The following is a 22,888-nucleotide window of genomic DNA, read 5'->3' on the forward strand; positions in this document are numbered from 1 at the left end:
AGCAGATGCCACCATGCCTGGCTAATTTTTGTGTTTTTTGTAGAGACAGAGTTTCTCCATGTTGCTCAAGCTGGTCTTGAACTCCTGGACTCAAGCAATCCTCCCGCCTAAGCCTCCCAAAGTGCTGGGATTACAGGTATGAGCCACCCCTCCTGGCTGATTTCGTTCTTTGTGATGCTGCCCATGCTCTTAACACTACATTCTCCTCCCCTACCTGTCACCTTCTGGTAAACTCTTTCTATTACTCAGGGCCCAGCTCAGATGGCAGCCCCTCTGTGAAACTGCCCATGAATCCCTGAGCTCTGGCAGTCACTCCTGCTCTGTGTTCCCATAACTGCCAGCACTGCGCCTTGCACGTAGTAGGCACTCAATAAACATCTGTTGACTGGACAGATAAATGACTGCTTCTGTTATGGCACTTTCCATATGTAAATAATGTATGTAAATGACTCTGCTTCCTCCATTAGATTGGCAGGCGGCCTGGTGAGGTGGGAAGGTGGGATTTTGGCTGTAGGCCTATGTGGGTTTGAATCCCAACTCTGCTATTCAATAGCTGTGTGGCCTTAGGCAAGTCACATCACCCCTCTGAGCCTCATCAGCAAAATGAGCCCAACACATATCTCCGTTGCAATGACAATTAGGTAAGAACATGTAGGCACAGCACTGTGCTGGCACACAGTAGGTGCACAGCCATTTTCCATGGGTCATGAGTCCTCAAGGGGGCATCTCATTCTTTGCCACCGCCTAGACACAGCCCATGCGTGCTAAGTGCCTTGTACTGTTCATCACTCCCTTTTCCCCGCCTCCCACAGCCAGCTCCTGGGAGAGAGTCTGGTCTCATGCTCAGGCTCCCTCTGGGGACCTTGAACAGTGAAGGCACACAGTCAGCCCTCAGCGTTGCTGACTACCATAGCCGCGGGCATCCACTTTCATTCCCGCACTGGGAAGCCTGGCTTGGCCAAACTGGAGGGAAACAAAACGCTTGGGGTCAATACTTTAATTCCTTTTGGCCAAGGAACCCTTTATTCTACACACAATCTTTTGCAGAATGTCAATGCAGAAACAGAAAATCTGAACCACTGGATTTGAGGCACTGCCTCGGAATTCAAGGGCCCTAGGGAACCCAGTTTGAAAACCACTGTGGTAGGGCCTGCTGGCTCCTCCCTGAACTGTAACCCCCAGCTCCAGAAGAAGGGGGTGGCTGGGGTTCCCCAGTAGGACCGGGTGAAGTCTCTGCCTGGGTCTCGGGTATGCTCTGAAGAGAGGGAGGAATGGGGCCAAGGAATGGCAAAAACACAATGGATGATATCAAGACAGCACTTAGGGGCCACAGTGAACGCTCAAGACAAAGGTGGGACCACCCACAAGTGCAGCCTCCAGAAGGTGAATCCCACTCAGCCTAGGCAGTGCCAGCCCCACCTCCTCACAGAGGCCTTCCCCGACCCTCCAGTCTGAGGTGGTGCCCCCACGTGTGTCCCTGTTATGGTACATAAGGTGACTTGAGGGTGTCTTGTTTGTTGATTGACTCCCTATCCATCCCTCCATCCCCTGCACCACCCCGGAGCCCCAGGGAAGCTGCTAGGTGGGAAGGCGGCATGGTGGTTACGGCATGGGGTTTGAAGCCAGAGCCCTGGCAGAGGCGACGATAGGCTCTGACTCCCGGAATTGTTGTGAGATACCAGAAGGTGCTCTGGAAGTGGTACAGGGCCATGCAAGCCTGTATAGAGCACCCTTGGCATAAGTGACTCCATCTTAGAAAAAGACTCCATCTTACATTTCAAAAGGCACCATGCTAACAGGAACCAGATGTTTGCCTAATCAACAGAGACTGCACCCAACCAGACAGGGACATAAGCAGGCATACTCTATTACTATCAGTCCTTACCAGAGGACTCTGGCTATAAAAAGAGCAGGTCTTCACTAGCTCAAGATGACTGTCTTTTTTTTTTTTTTTTTTCCGAGACAAAGTCTCACTCTGTTACCCAGGCTGGAGTGCAATAGCATGATCTTGGCTCACTGCAACCTCCGTCTCCCAGGTTCAAGTGATTCTCCTGCTTCCGCCTCTCAAGTAGTTGGGATTACAGGCTCCTGCCAGGACACCTGTCTAATTTTTGTATTTTTAGTAGAGATGAGGGTGTCACCATGTTAGCCAGGCTGGTGTCGAACTCCTGACCTCAAGTGATCCACCCGCTTTGGCCTACTAAGGTGCTAGGATTACAGGTGTGAGCCACCACACCCGGCCTCAAGATGACTGTCTTAACAGACACTGTCTTGCTGTCACTAGTGATTAGCACCTGGCACCCGCTGTTGAAGGCTCTGCCAAAATTACACTCTTCCTTGCAAGACGTTCATGTCCATTTAGATCAGCCCAGGACCCTCTCCTTGTCCACATCACTCTCCTTGGACTGGTTCACTGACCCCTTTTCCTATCCCCTTCTCTCTTGATGTTAAATATCGCTTTGTTTGGTATGAATGTTTCATCTGTAACATTTCTGTGTTGATTAAGTACACTACTATGTATGGTTTGCAGGACTGACTGACTTGTGGAGTGGCTTGAGCCTGTGTACCCAGGGCTCTGCCCACCTGAGGACTGCCCCTAGGGAACTCCGTGTGGCTTGTGGATTTTATGATGGAAATAGCATCGGTAGAAGCCTGACCTTGTGGAAAGACACCAACGTGCATGGACCTGGTCACGTCTGACCTTGTACCACTCAGGACAAAGCTACAAACGGTTACGGAGAGGAGCCAAGCCCTCTGGGACCGCCCGGGTGCCCCGCTGGCCTCTCGGGCTGAGCTACCTCCATGCCACACCCTGGGGTTTTAAAGCCGCCACCTCCTCACCATGTTGGGGAAAAAAGCTTCGGCCTTGGAGAACTCTTTGAGCTTGAAGAGCTGAGGGATGTCAATGATGTCACTCTCGGCCAGGCCCAGCTCCCGCTTCAGCAGCTCCCGGTTCCAGTCGATGCATCTCTTGGGGAAGGGGCACGGGCAGTGAGTGGGGGACTGCTGGCAGTGGGGTGGGGGTGGGGGGGTGGTGGGGGACAGTGTGGGGCTGAGGCCCCCTGCCGGAGGGAAGGACCTGGGACAGTGTCAGGAAGGCAGTGAAGGTGGCTGCCAGGCCTCCCTGCACAGAGGGGCCTCTGGCCAGTGCTCTCGGGGGACCCTGGGGCCTCCCATTCCCTCTGCTCCCTCAGCCTCTCCCAGTCTTTGCTTCTGCCCTTGCTTCTGTGTCTCTGTCTTCCAGTGCATCCTGAGACCCTGAGCCTCTATGTGCCTGTAATCACTGGGAAAGTGGCTGAGCCGGGGACAGGGCGTCAGGTCTGCTGGGGTGTAGGCACCCAGGCTCCTACCTCCACAAATGAATTATGTTCTCTCAACGTCTTGTTTGACAGAATGTTCTTTATTTTCTGCTGTTTTTTTTCTGTCATGGAGAAAAAGAAAAAAAAGGCAAATGAACTTAGAGGTCGATTTCCCTCTTCCCAGCCAGTGCCAGGGGGCCACTCAGTGTTCCCATCTATAAAATGGAGTCAGTAATAATTCTTACCATACAGGTTTGCTGTGAGCATCTGCAAGTCAAATGCCTTTAATACAATATTTTAGCAGTATAAGTTCTCATTAAAAATGTTGTTCTCACCTCATTTAAATTCTTTTTAAAATATATTTTTATAGTGTAATTTTTTTTTTTTCTAAGACAGAGCCTTGCTCTGTTGCCCAAGCTGGAGTGCAGTAGTGTGATCTTGACTCACTGCAACCTCCACCTCCCGAGTTCAAGCGATTCTCCTGCCTCAGCCTCCCCAGTAGCTGGGATTACAGGTGCGCCCCACTGCGCCCAGCTAATTTTTGTACTTTTAGTAAAGTCGGGGTTTCATCATGTTGGCCAGGCTGGTCTCAAACTCTTGACCTCAGATGATCCACCCGCCTCAGCCTCCCAAAGTGCTAGGATTACAGGTGTGAGCCACCACACTTGGCCTAGTTTAATGTTTTCTTGTTTTTTTTTTTTTTGAGACAGAGTCTTGCTCTGTCACCCAGGCTAGAGTGCAGTGGCACATTCTCGGCTCACTGCAACCTCCACCTCCCGGGTTCGAGTGATTCTCCTGCCTCAGCCTCCCAAGTAGCTGGGATTACAGGCACCCGCACCACGCCCGGCTAATTTTTGTATTTTTAGTAGAGACGGGGTTTCGCCATCTTGGCCTGGCTGGCCTCGAACTCCTTAACTCGTGATCCACCAGCCTCGTCCTCCCAAAGTGCTAGGATTACAGGCATGAACCATCGCGCCCAGCCTAGTTTAGTGTATTTTAATAGCACACTTACAGGAATAGCACAGAAAACAGACAACATTAAAAATATCTACTTGCATGCAGGACAGACAGCTCAGAAAAGTACAGTGAATGGATGGAATCTACTGTGTGATAAAAATGATACAAATACCATTTAGTTGCCATCAATAAGAAATTTCCTTGTTTTAAGCCGGGCGTGGTGGCTCATGCCTGTAACCCCAGCACTTTGGGAGGCCAAGGTGGGTGGATCACCAGGTCAGGAGTTCGAGACCAGCCTGGCCAGCATGGCAAAACCCCATCTCTACTAAAAATACAAAACATTAGCCAGGTGTGGTGGTGCACACCTGTAATCCCAGCTACTCGGAAGGCTGGGGCAGGAGAATCACTTGAACCCGGGATGCAGAGGCTGCAGAGAGTCGAGATCGCGCCATTGCACTCCAGCCTGGGCAATAGAGGAAAACTTCGTTTCAAAAGAAAAGAATGTCCAGAAAAATTTAACAGGTTTACTTATAATTATTATAAAGTTGAACCACTGAAACTTGTTCACTGGAACACTTTGCCTTGCATTAACGCTAAATTATCTTATCTCCAAAGAGATCCCATCGAGAGAGGAAGAAACAGGTCCGCCCTCTCCTAATGCCACAAAACATACTCAGATCTGAGGTGGAGCTCTCAGCCACAGAGGCATCTCAGCCCGGGGCCTGGCCCATGTCTGTGAGCTCTGCTGAAAGAGTAATATTTCATCTGTGCTCCAGCTATACCCAACCTCCCCGAGGTCCTCACACACATTGTGCTTTCTCCTGCCTCTGAGCCGCCCCACCCCGTCCCTCTGCCTGTGGTATCTCTCTTCCTCTCATTTCCCTGCCCCGTTTGCCCAGCCAACCCCTACTTGCATGCTCCTGCTTGGCCTTTGCCTCCTCCAAGAAGCCTTCCCTGAGCTCCATCCACTCAGACACCCCTCAAAGCCCCTGTGTTGGAGCTGTTCCATTGACTCACTTCCCCCTGGCCTGTGAGCCCACAGGGCAGCAAGCTGTTCTGCCCTGTTCATGCAGTCTCCCTAGCACTTGGCATAGTGCCTGGCACACAGTAGGTGCTCAGATGCTACCCTGTTGCCTGGATGATTCCCTCCAGGCAACAGCGGACTACGGGAAGCAGGAAGGTGCACAGACAGGAGAACAAGGCAGGGCCGACTTACTCTTGATCCCTTCGAACAGCAGGGCCTCCCCGTGGCCCTCATTCTGCTGCTCCTGGAACAGTTTGTAGCAGGACCTGGGGCTGGCCAGGAGCAGCCGGAAGCCCTGGAGGCAGAAACACTGGGGTTAGAAGTCAGCTTTGCCCCTGGAGCTCCCAACGAGGGTGGATCTGCTGAGGGTGGCAGTAGTGTGGACTTGGACCTCTACTGCCATCCTAAGGGTGAAGGAAAAATAGACTCAGACAAGTAAAGTTGCTCCCACCCCAGGCAGAGGGTCTACCCAGGAAGGAGGCATGGCTTCCTGAGGCAGCCCCCAAGACTGTACCTTCCTGTCGGGTGCAGGCACAAAGCTCAGGAACTCGTCCACGTGGCCCACGGACAGCCAGTCAGAATAGAGCTTCACAGGGGCCTGCACCTGCTGGGCACTGAGGAAGTCCTGCAGGGCCTGGTGCATCTGCCGGCTGTCATTGCTGTCATGGCAGGGTTAAAGGGGAGTTATTGGCAGCAAGGGCTACAGGGAAGTCCCTGAAGGACAAGGGGCTTGGCAAAAAGGTCAGGGTTCTCCTTCAGCTGAGAAAGGGATGCAGGAGTCTAGAATGCCTTTATTTTATCCCCTAACACTTGAGAAATTAAGGAATTGTCATTCTAGTTTTATTGGGGGAAACTGAGGCACAGAGTCACTAAGGTAAGTAGGACAGAGCTTAGCCTCAGAAAGCACTGCCTCTTGAGTTAGATGAGATGCTGGTATTCTGGGTACACATGGGGCTTAGAGCCAGTCTGACCTAAGTTGGTGATCTCTTGTTAGCCATGTGGCCTTGGGGACATTCCTTCACCTGTTTGAGCCTCAGTTTTCTCCTAAAAAAAAATTAATGTTGCAGTGCCTTGCTCTTCCTCATTTTTTTTTTTTTTTTTTTTGAGACAGAGTCTTGCTCTGTTGCCCAGGCTGGCACAATCTCGGCTCACTACAACCTCCGCCTCCCAGGATCAAGCGATTCTCTTGCCTCGGCCTCCCGAGTAGCTGGGATTACAGGCATGCATCACCAGGCCCAGCTAATTTTTGTATTAGTAGAGACGGGGTTTCACCATGTTAGTCAGGCTGGTCTCGAACTCCTGACCTCAGGTAATCCACCTGCCTTGGCCTCCCAAAGTGCTGGGATTACAGGTGTGAGCCACTGTGCCCAGCCTCTTCTTCTTGTTCAATAGGTTCTAGCCATCCTGGCCTTGCACGCAGGAGCTCATTCCTGCCTCAGGGCCTTTGCACATGCACTTTCATTTGCCAGGAACTCTCTGTCCCAGATCTCCATGTGGCCCTGTCCCTTCTGTCATTAGGCCTCAGTTCAAAAGCCCCTTCCCCAGAGAGGACCTCCCTGGTCCCCCTAACAGTTCCTATTCCTCCCGTGCCCCTCTTTTGTTTTTGTCATTTGAAATTATCTTGTCTACTTTTCTATCATCTGTTTCCCTACTAGAGTAGTGGTAAGGACTTGTCTTTCATGTCCACGGCTGCATTCCCAGCTCCCAGAACATTCTGGATGCTCAGTAAATATTCACTGACTGAAAGAGGGTAAGTGGCAGGGCTGGAATTGAACTTGGGTCTATGGGCTCCAAAGCCCGCGTTCCTCACCCTGCGCTTGGATTCCTCTCACACTCCCTCAAGTCTGTTGGGCTGTCTAGGGTCGGAAGCAGGAAGGCAAGGCTTCCACTCTGGCCTCTGCTTTTCTACGGCATCCCTGGGTCCTGGCTGCCCCTTCCTGTTACTCCCCTCCTTACCTGGGATAACAGCTGTCCCCGAAGAGAATCCTGCCCAGCGGGTATTCCTTGCCCCTGACTGTGACTGGGGGGCTCACTTCCAGGTTCCCAAAGGAGTCCAGTCCACTGATACCCCCTGTTTGGGGCCCTCGAGTTACATAGCCAAAATCTGGACCCTGAGATAGGAGAAGGGAGTGCCAAGAGTTAGAGGAATGAGGTCCCTGGTGAAGGGTCGGAGGGGTCCAAGTTTAGAGATGAACTTGGGCACAGGAAGTAACTCAGTACCGTCTGCAGCTGGTACATAGCAGGTGCTGTTATCACGTGTGGAAGGTTAAAGGAATGTTGAGTTCATTCAATGGACAAGAAAAGGGACTAGCATTTGTTGGGTCCCTAATGCGTGCCAGCTGCTTGGTAAACCTTAACTTGGGCATAAAACAAATCTGTAAAACATCATTTTTTTCCCCCCTTAAGACAGAGTCCCACTCTGTTGCCCAGGTTGGAGTGCCGTGGCGTGATCTCAGCTCACTGCAACCTCCACCCCTGGTTCAAGGAATACTCCTCAGCCTCCTGAGTAGCTGGGACTACAGGCACGCCCCACCACGCCCAGCTAATTTTTGTATTTTTTTTTTTTTTTTTTTTTTAGTAGAGATGGGGTTTCACCATGTTGGCCAGGCTAGTCTGACCTCAAGTGATCCATCTGCCTCGACCTCCCAAAGTGCTGGGATTACAGGCATGAGCCCCCACGCCCAGCCACATTTATTCTCTTAAAATTCTGGAGGCCAGAAGTGTGAAATCAGTTTCACTGGGCTTAAGTCCAGGGATGGCAGAGCTGGTTCCTCCTGGAGGCCCTGAGGAAAGAATCTATTACATTTCCATGTCTTTTTCAGCTTCTAATAGCCGCCTTGGCTGGCAGCCCCTTCTTCCACCTTCAAAGATATCCAGTCTCTGCTTCCATCATCACAGGCCCTCCCGCATTCCAGGATAAACCAGGATAATCACCCCATCACAAGATCCCTAATATAATTACATTCAGCAAAGTCCCTTTTACCATATAAGGTAACATCAGGTTCGGGGGGACTAGGATGTAGAGGGGCCATTATTCAGTCCACCGCCCATCTCCCCTGCCTCCCAGGAGAGGGTACATCTAGCCTTCTACACATAGATGGTCCATTCCCTGAGGCTTCATGGGGGCCATGAACTCCCTGAGAGTAGACGCCAAATTGTGTGCCCAGGTGTGAGTTTCTGGGAAGATGAGTAGGTCTTAAGGAGGTCTGTGATCTCCAGATTTACTTCTTCACTGCAGTTTTGACCTCCTGGGCTCAAAGGATCCTCCCGTCTCAGCCGCCCGAGTAGCTGGGACCACAGGTGCATGCTATCACAACCTGGCTAATTTTTAAAGTTGTTTTTTCCTGTAGAGATGGGGTCTCACTATGTTGCCCAGGCTGGTCTCAAACTCCTGGGCTCAATCTTCCTGCCTCGGCTCCTAGAGTGTTGGGATTATAGGTGTGAGCTACTGCGCCTGGCCTGATTCCACAAATTTAACAATCACACTTCCAGTTCCTCTCTCCACTTCTCTCTAAAACCCAGACCAACCCGCTTCTCCCGCCCATCAAAGCTTTCCTTGTCCAGGTCTCCATGAACACATGGCCATATCCCAAGCGCAATGCGTGGGCCTCGCCTTCCCCTCAGAAGCCCCTGAATCAGGCGGTCACGTCTGTGTTCTCCGCACACTTTCTGCACTTGGCTTTCAGGACACCGGGGGATCCTGGTTCACCTCCAACCTCACTTGCCCCTTCAGTCGTCCTGCCGAGTCTCATGGAATTCCGTTCCCAAACTGACAACCCTCATGTTCGCATCTCTGGGCATCCCTTCCCTCCCAAACATCAGATGTGTATCCACGCTCACTTGACTTCCCATTTGGATGTTGACCAATTGTCTCCCACTCGCCCTAAACAGAACTTTGGGTCCCCTCTTCCCACCCACTCATTCTCCATCAATCTGTTCCTCCTCCCACAGTCCTCCCCTCCCAGGGGATGGTGCCTGCCACCCACAGAGGTCACAGCCTTGCTGTCAGCTTTGGCTTGCCTCTCTCATAGCAGGGGTCAGAATGTCCTGCTGGCTCTGCCTTCCAGACATAGCCGGAATCTCATGGCTTCTCACCTCCTCTGGCCACACCCTGCCTGCACTCCCAGCATCCCTCACCTGCCCACTCCCTTCCCCCTTGCCTCTGCTCTCTTTACTCAACACATAGCAGGGCTTGTTCCCTTTTCTAACAAACCAGATCATAATCCTCCTCTGTTTAAGACCCTGTGATGATTCTCAGTTTCTAAACAAGCGGCCTTAACAGTAGCCAACAAGGCCAACCCCATCCGGTCATCCCGTCCCTTCCCCATCACCTCTGACCACAGCCTCTTCTACCGCTCCCCATCTCCTCCCATCACCTCCCTGACCACCTCTGCTACCACCTCCCATCTCTTCCCTGACCAGCCCTCCTACCACCTCCCATCTCCTCCCTGACCGCCTCTCCTACCACCTCCCATCACCTCCCTGATTGCCTCTCCTACTGCCTCCCATCACCTCTCTGACCACAGTCTCTCCTACCACCTCCCATCACCTCCCTGACTGCCTCTCTTCCCACCTCCCATCACCTCCCTGACTGCCACTCCTACCACCTCCTATCACCAACCTGACCACCTCTCCTCCCACCTCCCATCACCTCCCTGACTGCCTCTCCTACTGCCTCCTGTCTCCTCCCTGGCCGCCTCTCCTCCCACCTCCCATCACCTCCCTGACCGCCTCTCCTACTGCCTCCCATCAGCTCCCTGACTGCCTTTTCTACCACCTCCTATCTCCTCTCTGACTGCCTCTCCTCCTGGTTGCTCTGCTCCACCCCTCCAGGCCCTCTTGCTGTTCTGGAACACTCAAGGCATGCTCCTGCCCCAGGGCCTTTGCACTGGCTGTTTCACTGCCTACAACACTCTTCACCCAGACACCCACTCACATGGCCAACTCGCTCACCTCCCTCAAGCATCTGCTGCAAGGTCAGCTTCTCCGTGAAGCCCACCCTGACCATCCTATTTAAGAATGCAATTTTTTTTTTTTTTTTTTTGAGACCAGGTCTTACTCCTATTGCCCATGCCAGAATGCAGTGGTGTGATCATGGCTCACTGCAGCCTCACCCTTCAGGGTTCAAGGGTCCTCCCACCTCAGCCTCCTAAGTAGCTAGAACTATAGGCATGCACCACCATGCCTGGCTTATTTTTATTTTTATTTTTTATTTTTTTTTTTTAGAGACAGGGTTTGACTATGGTGCCTAGGCTGGTCTCAAACTCCTGGGCTCAAGTAATCCACCAGCCTTGGCCTCCCAAAGTGCTGGGATTACTGGAATGAGCCACCAGACTCGGCTTTAAGAATGTAACCTAATCCACCTTCCCTACCACGCTGGCACCTATGAGCCCCTCCATTCCGCTCTACTCTGTCTTTCCCTGTAGCTCTTTTTTTTTTCCTCTGGGACAAGGTCTCATCTGTCACCCAGACTGGAGTGCAGAGGTGCAATCATGACTCGCTGCAGCCTTGACCTCCTGGGCTCAAGCGATCCTCCCACCTCAGCCTCTCTAGTAGTTGGGACTACAGGCATGTGTTACCATGCCTAGCTAATTAAAACAATTTTTTTTTTTTTGTAGGGACAAGGTCTCATTATGTTGCCCAGTCTGGTCTCAAACTCCTGAGCTCAAACAATTCTCCCACCTTGGCCTTCCAAAGTGCTAGGATTACAGGTATGAGCCACCACACCTGGCACCTGTAGCTCTTGACATCCCCTTCTAAGGAACCATGTAACTGCTTTGTTCTATTCATCGTCTGCTGTCTGTCTCTCTGGGCCAGAATGTCCCCTCCGTGAGGTCAGGGACCTTGGCGTTGCTCCCCGTCATATCTCAAGTGCCTAGAACAAGGCCCGGCTGAGTATGTGTTCAAACAGTGTTTGATGAATGAATGTAAATTCATCCCATCACTGCCCTGGCTGTTGTTGTGAGACGGGGTCAGTTATACAGCCTTCAGCCTTGGATTTCTGCAGGCAAATGAAGGCACGTCCATAGTCTGCAGAAGTGGCCCCCCAAGAGTGGGCTGTGTGGGGGACGCTCATGGATGCCAGGTGATGCGGCCTGAGGCACAACGTTGGAAAGCTGTTGCCTTTCCTCCAGTCTTTTCTGGTTCCTCAAAAATTCAAGTTTCAGTGATGCAAACACATCCTTGACACCTGCTAATCCCTCATTTTAACCACCAGGGAGCTGACGTCGAGCTCAGAGATGCTGCAGTCACTTGTAACGAGCTGGCTTTGGTAGCAGGATCTTGTTTCGTTCTGTTTAACTTCACAGTTGCCTTCCATCTGCAGGAAGTGCTGCTGGTTTCCCAGTGACGGTGGTGATAGAAAATTTACTGACGATGCTTACGGGAAGAACAACCACAGTGTGTGAAGCTTCGTGCCAGCTGCCCGATGGACAGCGTAAGGCATAGCAGCCTCAGGCCCAGCAGCGCAGGCAACGAAAAGTAGATGAACGAGTCCATGATTTTAACAAAATACACTGAAGAAGTCAACAGGGGGCTGTAGTGGAGAAGGCTAGGAGTTGGGGTGGGAGTAGGGATCCCTCCTTTAGCATCACGGAAGGCCTCACTGAGTAGGGAATAGAAGCTGAAACCTGAAGGCTGAGAAGCAGCCAGCCCCGTGAACAGGGAACAGCACTGCAAGCAGAGGGAACGGCATATGCAAAGACCATGAGGTGGGGAAACGTTAGGCAAGTTTGAAGAACAGGAAGGAGGCCAGTGGAGGTGGGGCTGGGTAAGGGACAGAGAGAGTGGCCTACAATGGTGCTGGAGAGGCAGGTGGGGCCAAAGCCTGGTGCCGAGTGTGATTTTTTCTCCAATTCTCTTCATTCTGAGTGATTTGGGTGTTTTTTTTGTTGTTGTTTTTTCTTTTTCTTTCTTTTTTTTTTTTTTTAGATACAGTCTTGCTCTGTCACCCAGGCTGGAGTGCAGTGGTGCAATCTCGGCTCACTGCAACCTCTGCCTCCTGGGTTCAAGGGATTCTCCTGCCTCAGCCTCTTGAGAAGATAGGATTACAGGCACACACCACCATGCCCAGCTAATTTTTGTATTTTTAGTAGAGACGGGATTTCGCCATGTTGGCCAGGCTGGTCTCGAACTTCTGACCTCAGGTGATCCATCCTCCTTGGCCTCCCAAACTGCTGGGATTACAGGTGTCAGCCACCACACCTGGCCTCATTCTGAGTGATTTGAGTTGGAATACGCAGATGTGCTTAGCTGAGGGACCAGTGCTGCCTGCCTTCATCCAAAGTTGTCTGTGGGAAAGGGGACAACAACGGTGCCGAGGTGTCCGTCTGTCTGTCCAGCAGGACTTGTGGCATCAGAAAATCTGGCCTTTGTTATACTTGGAGCATCAAAGTAGGAGACACAGCCACTGAACCAGGCAGGACTGAAAGCAGCGGAAAGAGGGCAAAGTCACGGTAGCAGCTGGCTGGTTCGCCCCAACGCTGCTGAAACAGGATGAACTCGACCCCATGGCTGAGTACACACTGTGAATCCAACAGCATCTCTGCATCTCCACTGCTCAGCGCACAGCTTGGCCAGGAGGAAGCGAGACTCGGGACAAGTTGTTGAGTTTAACTGAAGTTTCATTCTGAAGCCTTCTGTGTGGGCAGGGCCACTCTCCCTTCCCTTGGGGCACAGTACAGATGCTTGTCAGAAAGCCATTTGTCCTAGCAAACCTTGGACCCCACACTCCTTCCGTCATTTTCCCTGGGCACCTTGAGTCAAGGGGCTGCCGGGACTCAGAGTGCAGGCCTGGGGTCTTCCTGGGAAAGCAGGGAGAGGGAGGCAGGGTGGGGAAAAGCATGCTCACCAAGCCGGACTGGCCGGGTTTGAATTCCAACTTCTCCACTCTGAGCCTCAGTTTCTTCTTCTATAAAATGGGCCTATTGATAGTATCTCCATAACAGTTTATCAAATTAAATGAGTCAGTGCAGGTAAAGAATGCAGCACTGGCTAACACACAACTCATGCTCAATAAATGCAACTATTATTATTATTGTTCTGTGCTGAGTTTGCATCAACCTGCCAGGCTAGTCAAGCATGAGTCAGCAATACGTCACTTCCCACCTCCACATGGACAGCCTGCGGCTGATAAAGTCACACCCAGGAAATGACCACTGATCCACTGATCCCAAAACCCCCCACATCCCAGATGGAGCCCCTGAAGGCCAAACACCATCCATAAGACAGAGCCTCCAGCTGGGCACTGGGAAAGATTCCAGCCCTGGCCCCACCTCCGCCTTGCAGCAAGAGCTTCTTCAAGAGCACAAGGAGGTCCAAGCCTGAGCCACCTCCTCAGCAGGGTTACCTGGAGATCAAGCTGAGCTCACAGGTGACAAGGGTTTTGGGAAATGAAGAGCCAGATCTTATCTTGGTAATAAAAAAATAACAAGCCCCACCTATGTGCTCCCACTTTGGTAGGAATTCCACCTGCTTGCACTGGGCTACTCAGCTACAGGCGCGGGCGGGGAAGGCAGGCTAAAAGGAGGGAGTCTCAAGACAAGAGGGTTTCGGCAGCTGTGCCCCCTCCCCACCCCATGCAGGTACCATCACGCGTTTGATGGGAAACTCCTTCAGGCCTCTGTTCCTTGGAGAGTCGAAGACCACGGGCAGCGTTTTGTGTGGGGCTTGGATGTAGCCGATCTCCATTTCATCCTGTGGGAGTGAGTGGAGAGGAGGCTGTTGCGCATGCTGCCTGGGTCTTGGTGCCCGACGCCAGGTTGGGGGCATGAAACCATCCACTCACTCTCACCCTTGCAGTCAAGGGCACATTCCTATGGGATGTTTGATCTAACAGAGAAGGGGCTCAGAAAGCAGAGCTTATTGCCCCGTTTGCCCAGCGCACGAGAGGCCATGAGCCTGCAGGAGTGCCCTTCCCTCCTACTCCTGGTGGTGCCTGGGCCAGCGCTGGGGACCCCTGGTGAGCAAAACTGAGACCCCTCCTCAAGGTGAGAAAACAAGGGAGCCAGGCAGTGGGCACCAGGGTCAGGAGGTGATGGGGGGTGAGGGGTTGAGGGGTCTGTGGGGACACAGAGGAGGGGCTCCCGATGCAGCTAGGATGGGCCAGAGAGGACCTGTTGGCGCCAGGGCTCGCGGCCTCCTCCCCAAAGGAGGGCAGATAAGACTCAGCCTGGGCCACTGGAGCAGCAGGAGGAGCACGGGGAGGTTTCAGAAATGAATCTGCTGAAAATTCCGCCTCCGCAGGCTTGTATTCTAGCAGGCAGGTGTGATGTTGGACATAATCACTATTATAAGTTACTATTAGGATGAACCAGATGAAAGTTCCACTCTTGCAAATCAAAAATGGCGCATATCAGCAATTTCACACAGGCCAACTTGGTATCAAAAAAATGGAATGGCAGCCAGGTGCAGTAACTCACGCCTGTAAGCCCAGCACTTTGGGAGGCTGAGGTGGGTGGATCACCTGAGGTCAGGAGTTCGAGACCAGCCTGACCAGCACGGAGAAACCCCATCTCTACTAAAAATACAAAATTAGCCAGGCGTGGTGGCACATGCCTGTAATCACAGCTACTCGGGAGGCTGAGGCAGGAGAATCATTTGAACCCGGGAGGCAGAGGTTGTGATGAGCCGAGATCGAGCCATTGCACTCCAGCCTGGGCAACAAGAGTGAAAAAAAAAAAAAAAAAGATGGAATGGCAAGAAAGGAAGAGAGGATGTTGTGTGGGGGTGAAAAGAAAGAGGGATGAATTCCTGCTGGGGATGACGGGGGAAATTTATGGACGAGGAGCATTTGTGCTGGGATTCACCGATATGGATTGGAGATGGGGGATGGGAATGGGGAGATGGGTCCAAGAGACAGCACCGCAGGGGTGCGGCATGGAAGGACGGGGTCCCGAGGCAAAGCAAGGCAGTGGTGGGGAGGGTCAGGGTGCTAGGCTGGATGAGGCCCAGTCTCAGTCCTTGGGGCACTCCTGGCATGATGGGGGAGTGGCACGGAAACAGAGACTGGTAATCATGTGTTTCCAGGCACAGTGGCAGGCTGGCCCCAGGGAAGGGAACCAGGCAGGCTGAGAGGGCCTGGAAGCAGACTGAGCGGGAGGAGATGGGAGCCATGGAAAGTGCTGGAGCTGGGGTGTGACCTGCTTTGGTGGCTGAGCCCAAGATGGACAGCCTGGAGGGAGGACCACTTGAGGGGCTGGTTAAGCACCAATCTCCCGAGCTTCACGTCATTTCCCGAGGCCACCTGAGTGTTTTCAAGCAGGAAGGTGGCTTTCGTCTTGGTGACTGCAGTGGGCTTGCAGTGGCCCACAGCAAACGTCAGACGAATCACTTGCTCGAGCCTCCCGGCCCAAGGACCTCTCAGGTTCCTACCTCCCTGTCCATCTAAGGAAGGGTGGCCAGTGAGGCACCAGGCTGAACCCCAGGAGCCCGGGTCCCCCAAGTGTCTCTTGGCCCTCAGGGACATTCACCCTGCCTGCCCCACAGGGCACATACCTGCATCCACTGGTCATCCATGTTCTCCTCCTCAGGGCAGATAGTCAGCTTGCACTTGGCTTTCATGGCCAGAGTAGTCACTGACTTCAGGAAGTCCTCATTTTCAAAAATACTAGAGAGAGCAGAAAAGTAGCTCCTTAGTGCTCTGGATTTTGAAGCTCAGCCTGGAAGGATGGGGAGGGACACACGGGTGTTCAGGCGTCACCTGTGGCCTGAACAGAGGCTCCTGGCATGTCTGGTCCATCTGCTCTTAGCAGGCATTAGCTCATGGAATCCATCTAACAAGTTATGAGCCAGGAACTAGTGGGTACCCCTTCCACCCATGTATTAGTCTGTTTTCATGCTGCTGATAAAGACATACTTGAGACTGGGAAGATAAAGAGGTTTAATTGGACTTACAGCTCCACATGGCTGGGGAGGCCATGGCGGGAGGCAAAAGGCACTTCTTACATGGCGGTGGCAAGAGAAAATGAGGAAGAAGCAAAAGGAGAAAAACCTGATAAAACCATCAGAACTCATAAGACTTATTCACTATCACGAGAACAGTATGGGAGAAACTGCCGCCATGATTCAAATAATCTCCCACTGGGTCCCTCCCACAACACTTGGGAATTATGAGAGTACATTTCAAGATGAGATTTGGGTGGGGACACAGAGCTAAAGCATATCATCCTGCCCCTCACCCCTCCAAATCTCATATCCTCACATTTCAAAATCAATCATGCCTTCCCAACAGTCCCCCAAAGTCTTAACTCATTTCAGCATTAACCCAAAAGTTCACAATCCAAACTCTCATCTGAGACAGGGCAAGTCCCTTCCTCCTATGAGCCTGTAAAATCAAAAGCAAGCTAGTTACTTCCTAGATACAATGGGGGTACAGGTATTGGGTAAATACAGCCCTTCCAAATGGGAGAAATTAGCCAAAACAAGGGAGTTGCAGGGCCCAGGCAAGTCCAAAATCCAGCAGGGCAGTCAAATTTTAAAGCTCCAAAATGATCTTTGACTCCAGGTCTCACATCCAGGTCATGCTGACACAAGAGGTGGGTTCCCATGGTCTTGGGCAGCTCTGTCCCTGTGGCTTTGCAGGGTATAGCCTCCCTCCTGGGAGGCCAGTTTCACAGGCTGGTGTTGAGTGTCTGTGGCTTTTCCAGGCACACGGTGCAAGCTGTCAGTGGATCTACCCTTCTGGAGTCTGGAGGACAGTGGCCCTCTTCTCACAACTCCACTACGTGGTGTCCCAGTAGGGACTCTGTGTGGGGGCTCCAAACCAACATTTCCACTCTGCACTGCCGTAGCAGAGGTTTTCCATGAGAACCCCACCCCTGCAGCAAACTTCTGCCTGGGCATCTGGGTGTTTCTACACATCTTTGGAAATCAAGGCAGAGGTTCCCAAACCCCAATTCTTGACTTCTGTGCACTTGCAGGCTCAACACCATGTGGAAGCTGCCAAGGCTTGGGGCTTGCACCCTCTGAAGCCACGGCCTGAGCTCTACGCTGGCCCCTTTTAGCCATGGCTGGAGCAGCTGGGATGCAGGGCACCAAGTCCCTAGGCTGCACATAGCATGGGGACCCTGGGCCTGGCCTACAAAACCATTTTCTCCTAGGCCTCTGGGCCTGTGACGGGAGGGGCTGCCATGAAGACCTCTGACATGCCCTGGAGACATTTTCCCCATTGCCTTGTGGCTTAACATTAAGCTCCTTGTTACTTATGCAAATTTCTGCAGCTGGCTTGAATTTCTCCTCAGAAAACGAGATTTTCTTTTCGATCGCATTGTCAGGCTGCAACTTTTCTGAACTTTTATGCTCTGCTTCCCTTTTAAAACTGGATGCCTTTAACAGCACCCAAGTCACCTCTTGAACGCCTTGCTGCTTAGAAATTTCTTCTGCCAGATACCCTAAATCATCTCTCTCAAGTTCAAAGTTCGACAAATCTCTAGGGCAGGTACAAAATACCACCAGTCTCTTTGCTAAAACATAACAAGAGTCACCTTTGCTCCAGTTCCCAACAAGTTCCTCATCTCCATCTGAGACCATCTCAGTCTGGATTTCATTGTTCATATCATTATCAGTATTTTTGTCAAAGCCATTCAACAAGTCTCTAGAAAGTTCCAAACTTTCCCACATTTTCCTGTCTTCTTCTGAGCCCTCCAAACCGTTCCAACCTCTGTCTGTTACCCAGTTCCAAAGTTGCTTCCACATTTTGGGTATCTTTTCAGCAACGCCCCCCTCTACTGGTATCAATTTACTGTATTAGTCCATTTTCACGCTGCTGATAAAAACATACCTGAGACTAGGAAGGAAAAGAGGTTTAATTGGACTTACACTCCCACATGGCTGGGGATGCCATGGTGGGAGGCAAAAGGCACTTCTTACATGGCGGCGGCAAGAGAAAATGAGCAAGATGCAAAAGCGGAAACCCCTGATAAAACCATCAGATCTCATGAGACTTATTCACTACCATGAGAACGGTATGAGGCAAACCACCTCCATGATTCAAATTATCTCCCACCAGGTCCCTCCCAGAACACGTGGGAATTATGGGAGTACAATTCAAGATGAGATTTGGGTGGGGACACAGAGCCAAACCATATCAACCTGGGAGAAGACAGAATATGAGTTCACTGTTGAAGGTCACACCACCTGGAACAGTGCTGGGACTGGAATACAGTCCTCACTGGATTCCAGCCTGCATCCTGACCACATTACCCTCTTACTCTTCTGCCCCTGAAGCTATCAGAAGAGGGGAGGAGAGGGTCTCCTGAGACCCCAGCACGCTTGTCAGGGGCTCTCAGACTGCAGGAAGATTGCCCGGGCCTCCCCAAAACACAGATGGGCCCCGTCCCCAGGAATAAGACCCAGCAGCTCACAGGCAGCCAGAAAGGTGCATTTTATTTAATTTAAATTTAATTTAATTTAATTTAATTTTTTATTTTTATTATTTTTAATTTTCTCGAGACGGAGTCTTGCTCTGTCGCCCAGGCTAGAGTGCAATGGTGCAATCTCGGCTCACTGCAACCTTGGCCTCCTGGGTTCAAGTGATTCTCCTGCCTCAGCCTCCCAAGTAGCTGGGATTACAGACCCATGCCACAACACCTGGCTAATTTTTTGTATTTTTAGTAGAGACGGGGTTTCACCATGTTGGCCAGGCTGGTTATTTTATTTTTGAGATGGAGTCTCGCTGTGTTGCCCAGGCTGGAGTGCAGTGGCACAATCTCAGCTTACTGCAACCTCTGCCTCCAGGGTTCAAGCAATTCTCGTGCCTCGGCCTCCTGAATAGCTGGATTACAGGCATGCACCACCACACCCAGCCAATTTTTGTATTTTTTAGTAGAGACAGGGTTTCACCATGTTGGCTGGGCTGATCTCAAACTTCTGACCTTAAGTGATCCACCTGCCTCGGCCTCCCAAAGTGCTAGGATTACAGGCGTGAGCCACCATGCCCAGCCCAGAAAGGTGCATTTTAAATGAGTTCCCAGGAGTTTCTGGTGCACAAGTTCCATGGGACACACTCTACAGGCCCCTGGGAGTTAACATAGCCTCAGCTGCATCAGGGCAGGACAGAGGCAATGACAACAACATTAGGAAACCTCCCTGCCTTTTTAGAGCCCCCAACAAGCAGCAAGCTCTCAGTGGGCAGGGGAGGGGTGACTGTTTTTCCCATCACACAGTGAGTGCTGCGGATGGAACTCAGGTTCTTTGTTGTCTGAACCCACCCCAGCACCCCAGGGCCTCTAACCTGCACGCATACACCTCCTGCGGGGGCTGGGTGTTGGGGGTCATGATCCAGGGCGCCACGCGGAAGACCACGCTGTCTTGGAACACCACAGCCTCAGGGAGCTCCTGCAGGGGAGGGCGTAAGGGGAAGGAGGGGCTGTCACCGCCGCCAGGGCCCAGCACCTACCACTTCCTGCAGCTGTTTGGAGTCCCCCTGCCCAGCTGGGCTCTGTACCCCTTTCCCCAGCCAGGCCACTGCCTGGAAGCCCAGGCCCCCGACGCAGGGCTGCCTTCTCGGCCTACCAGGTTGGACGTGTCCAGCAGGGAGATGGTGAGGGTAATGAGCCCCGGGAAGTCGGTGTCCGGGAAAGCGAGGGCCTCCACGTAGAAGTCCATGCTGTGCTTTCCACCGGGGACCATCAGGTAGTGAGAGGGCTGCTTGGGACCCAAGACTACGCTGCACTTGGAGGACAGTTTGCCCCCTAGGAGAGAGGCAGGGGAGACTCAGGTCTGCGTCCCCACTTCTGAAGACGTTTCCTCCTCTCCTCAGTGCTCCCCAGAAGCCTTTCCCAGGGTCACCACATGCCACCATCAGAGAACCCCTTGCAGCCAAATCTGGCCCGTCCCCTTAGGAGAAAAGGACTGAAGTCCTAGCTGGGACGCTGCTCCCCGGCTGAAGTCCCAGAAGGGTGTGGCAGGGGTGCCTGAGCCATTCCAAACTTTACGGGAAGTCCAGTATACACCATTCCTTCACTCATTCCTGAGCATCTGCTCTAGCCAGATGTCAGCAGGGGACAGGGGCACAGCAGGGGACCAGGGAGACAGAGTCACTGTCCTCCTATCCTCACCCCCAGAGACTGCACAGTCTTACGGGTGAGTAGGGAGAAGCAGCGATCATGAAAATAGCAGACAGCTGTGATAGAGGGAATCCCTGAGAACTTCCTGGAGGAGGTGATGCCTGGGTGGAGGCAATAAGTTGACCCGTCACCAAATCAGTGTCAGTTTAATCACTTTAAGAATGAAACAGGCTGGGTGTGGTGGCTTATGCCTGTAATCCCAGCACTTTGGGAGGCCGAGGCAGGAGGATCACAAGGTCAGGAGATCCAGACCAGCCTGGCCAACATGGTGAAAGCCCATCTCTACTAAAAACACAAAAAAATTAGCCAGGCATTGTGGTGGATGCCTATAATCACAGCTACTCGGGAGGCTGAGGCAGGAGAATCGCTTGAACCCAGGAGGTGGAGGTTGCAGTGAGTTGAGATTGCGCCACTGCACTCCAGCCTGGCGACAGAGAGAGACTCCATCTCAAAAAAAAAAAAAAAAAAGAAGAAGAAGAAAAAAAAAAGAAACAGAGGCTGGGCATGGTGCCTGTAACCCTAGTGCTTGGGGAGGCTGAGGCAAGTGGATCATTTGAGGTCAGGAGTTCGAGACCAGTCTGGCCAACCTGGTGAAATCCCATCTCTACTAAAAATACAAAAATTAGCTGGATGTGGTGGCACATGCTTGTAACCTCAGCTACTGGGGAGGCTGAGGCAGGTGAATCACTGGAACCCAGGAGGTGGAGGCTGCAGTGAGCCGAGATGGCACCACTGCACTCCAGCCGGGGCAACAGAGTGAGACTCTCTCAAAAAAAAAATTAAAAAAAAAAAAAGAAAAAAAGCTTGGAATAGACCAGGCAGAATGATCAGGATCAGAATGATTGTCAGGCCTGTGCAAAAAAAAAAAAACCCCCATGGCGTTCTCCATCTCCTTCCATCCAGAAGCCAAAGTCAATATACACCTACCTGACCTCCCCCTTCCCCTCTGCTCTGTCTCTTCCACCCTCATCCCCCACTTTAACCCTTGCACATTCCGCCCCAGCTGCACTAGCCTCCCTGCATTCCTCCAAACCACAGGCATGATCTCACCTCAGGGCCCACGCACTTGCCGTTCCCTCTGCCTGGAACGCCCTTCCCCTAGGTGTCTGCCTGGCTGTTCCTATACCTCCCTCTGCTCACATGGCACCTCATGGGGGACACCTTCCCTGGCCACCCTCTCTCCACACACCCCGAACTCCACTCCTCACTCCACATCCCCTTCCCTGCCGCATTCTTCTACATAGCATGTCACAGCGTTGGACACACTAGGTGTTTTATGTAATTATTTTACCTATAGTTCTCCCAGCCACTAAGATGAAAGCAACACGAGGGCAGAGACTTGATCACAGTCATGGCTCTGTGCCCCGTGCCTGGGATCAACCTGGCACCTACTTAGTTGCAGGTGCTCGTGGGTCACTGAGAAGTTCCTGATGTCTCTGATTAGCAGGATGTTGCAGAACAAATGATTACATGCCACATGCCGTCAGCTTGCACTCAAAATCTATAACCAGGAGGTGTGTGTGTGTGTGTGTGTGTGTGTGTGTGAGAGAGAGAGAGAGAGAGAAAAGCAGGGAGCAATAACGAGTCATTTTGTCTGTGTCCTCCAACTAGAAGGTAGTAGACGAGATGTCGTCTGTCTTGCTCACTGCTGTGTCTGCTGTTCTTAGAACTCGGCACATAGTAGGTGCTCAGGATTTATCTGCCACACAGCTGTGTGACAGGATTGTGCCCCGTTGGCCAGGGCAGGAGGGGAACACAGATGGGGATGACTTACGTGTGGCCTGAAACACCCTCACTTTGTCCGTCTCAGACCTGGCCACGTGGAGCACCAGTGTATGGTTGGTGAAGAAGTCCTTGGGGGTCTTCGTGCTCAGGGTCATCAGCGACATGTCCTGCAGGTCTGGGATGAGAAGGGCATTGCCTGAGTCACAGGCCCCTGAGACCACTGCTGGTTTCCCATAGCCACCTCACCTCCTGGTGGAGCCTCACACCCCACCGCTCCCCCGAGACCTCCCTTTACCATGTTGCCTGGTTTTCTTTTCTTTATGCTATTTTGAGTATTTAAATGATGGTTTTCATTTTGGAATGAGAGCTCATTAAGGTTTTGGTCTCCTCCCACTAGGATGAGCTGGGGATGTAACCTCAGCAAAGCGGGGACCACATTTATTAATATTTTGTTCCTTGCAACATTCCCTGAGTCTTGAACCTAGAAAGCCGAGAACTCCCTAGAACAATGACCAGCAGGCGGCAGGCACTCGGCTGAGATTTGTGCAATGAACGAGTGAAAGGTTTCTGTGCTGGTCCTGAGCAAGAAGTGGGGTTTGTGAACCAACTTGAACAATAGCCAAGAAGGGGTAGAGGGTGGGGAGAGTGAAGAGATCGTTCCTGAGGGACTGACTGATAGCCAAGGGCTTAAAGGCTTTGCGGTCAATTTGGTTTGAATCTGGGATCTGGGTGGGCTTAGGAAACGGATTTCAGCTTTCTCTGCCTCTGTTTCCTCATCACTAAGACAGGGGCAAGAGTTGTACCCACCATAGAACGGT

General features: G+C 52.0%; 1 protein-coding gene across 1 annotated transcript in view; it reads right to left on the reverse strand.

Annotated features, from left to right (window-relative positions):
• Positions 1-22,888, reverse strand: part of PADI4 (peptidyl arginine deiminase 4) — a 57,131-nt gene that overhangs the window by 1,747 nt on the left and 32,496 nt on the right. Inside the window, exons 6-15 of the mRNA XM_019036436.3 lie at positions 22,120-22,245; positions 19,792-19,970; positions 19,511-19,614; positions 15,775-15,886; positions 13,867-13,974; positions 7,237-7,391; positions 5,795-5,939; positions 5,473-5,575; positions 3,351-3,421; positions 2,842-2,970 (exon numbers count right to left, since the gene is read on the reverse strand). Of these exons, the coding sequence (XP_018891981.1) occupies positions 2,842-2,970; positions 3,351-3,421; positions 5,473-5,575; positions 5,795-5,939; positions 7,237-7,391; positions 13,867-13,974; positions 15,775-15,886; positions 19,511-19,614; positions 19,792-19,970; positions 22,120-22,245 (1,232 nt within the window). The remainder of the gene's footprint in view (positions 1-2,841; positions 2,971-3,350; positions 3,422-5,472; positions 5,576-5,794; positions 5,940-7,236; positions 7,392-13,866; positions 13,975-15,774; positions 15,887-19,510; positions 19,615-19,791; positions 19,971-22,119; positions 22,246-22,888) is intronic.

The sequence above is a fragment of the Gorilla gorilla genome, chromosome 1 (genome assembly GCF_029281585.2).
Source record: "Gorilla gorilla gorilla isolate KB3781 chromosome 1, NHGRI_mGorGor1-v2.1_pri, whole genome shotgun sequence".
Taxonomy (NCBI): Eukaryota; Metazoa; Chordata; class Mammalia; order Primates; family Hominidae; genus Gorilla; species Gorilla gorilla.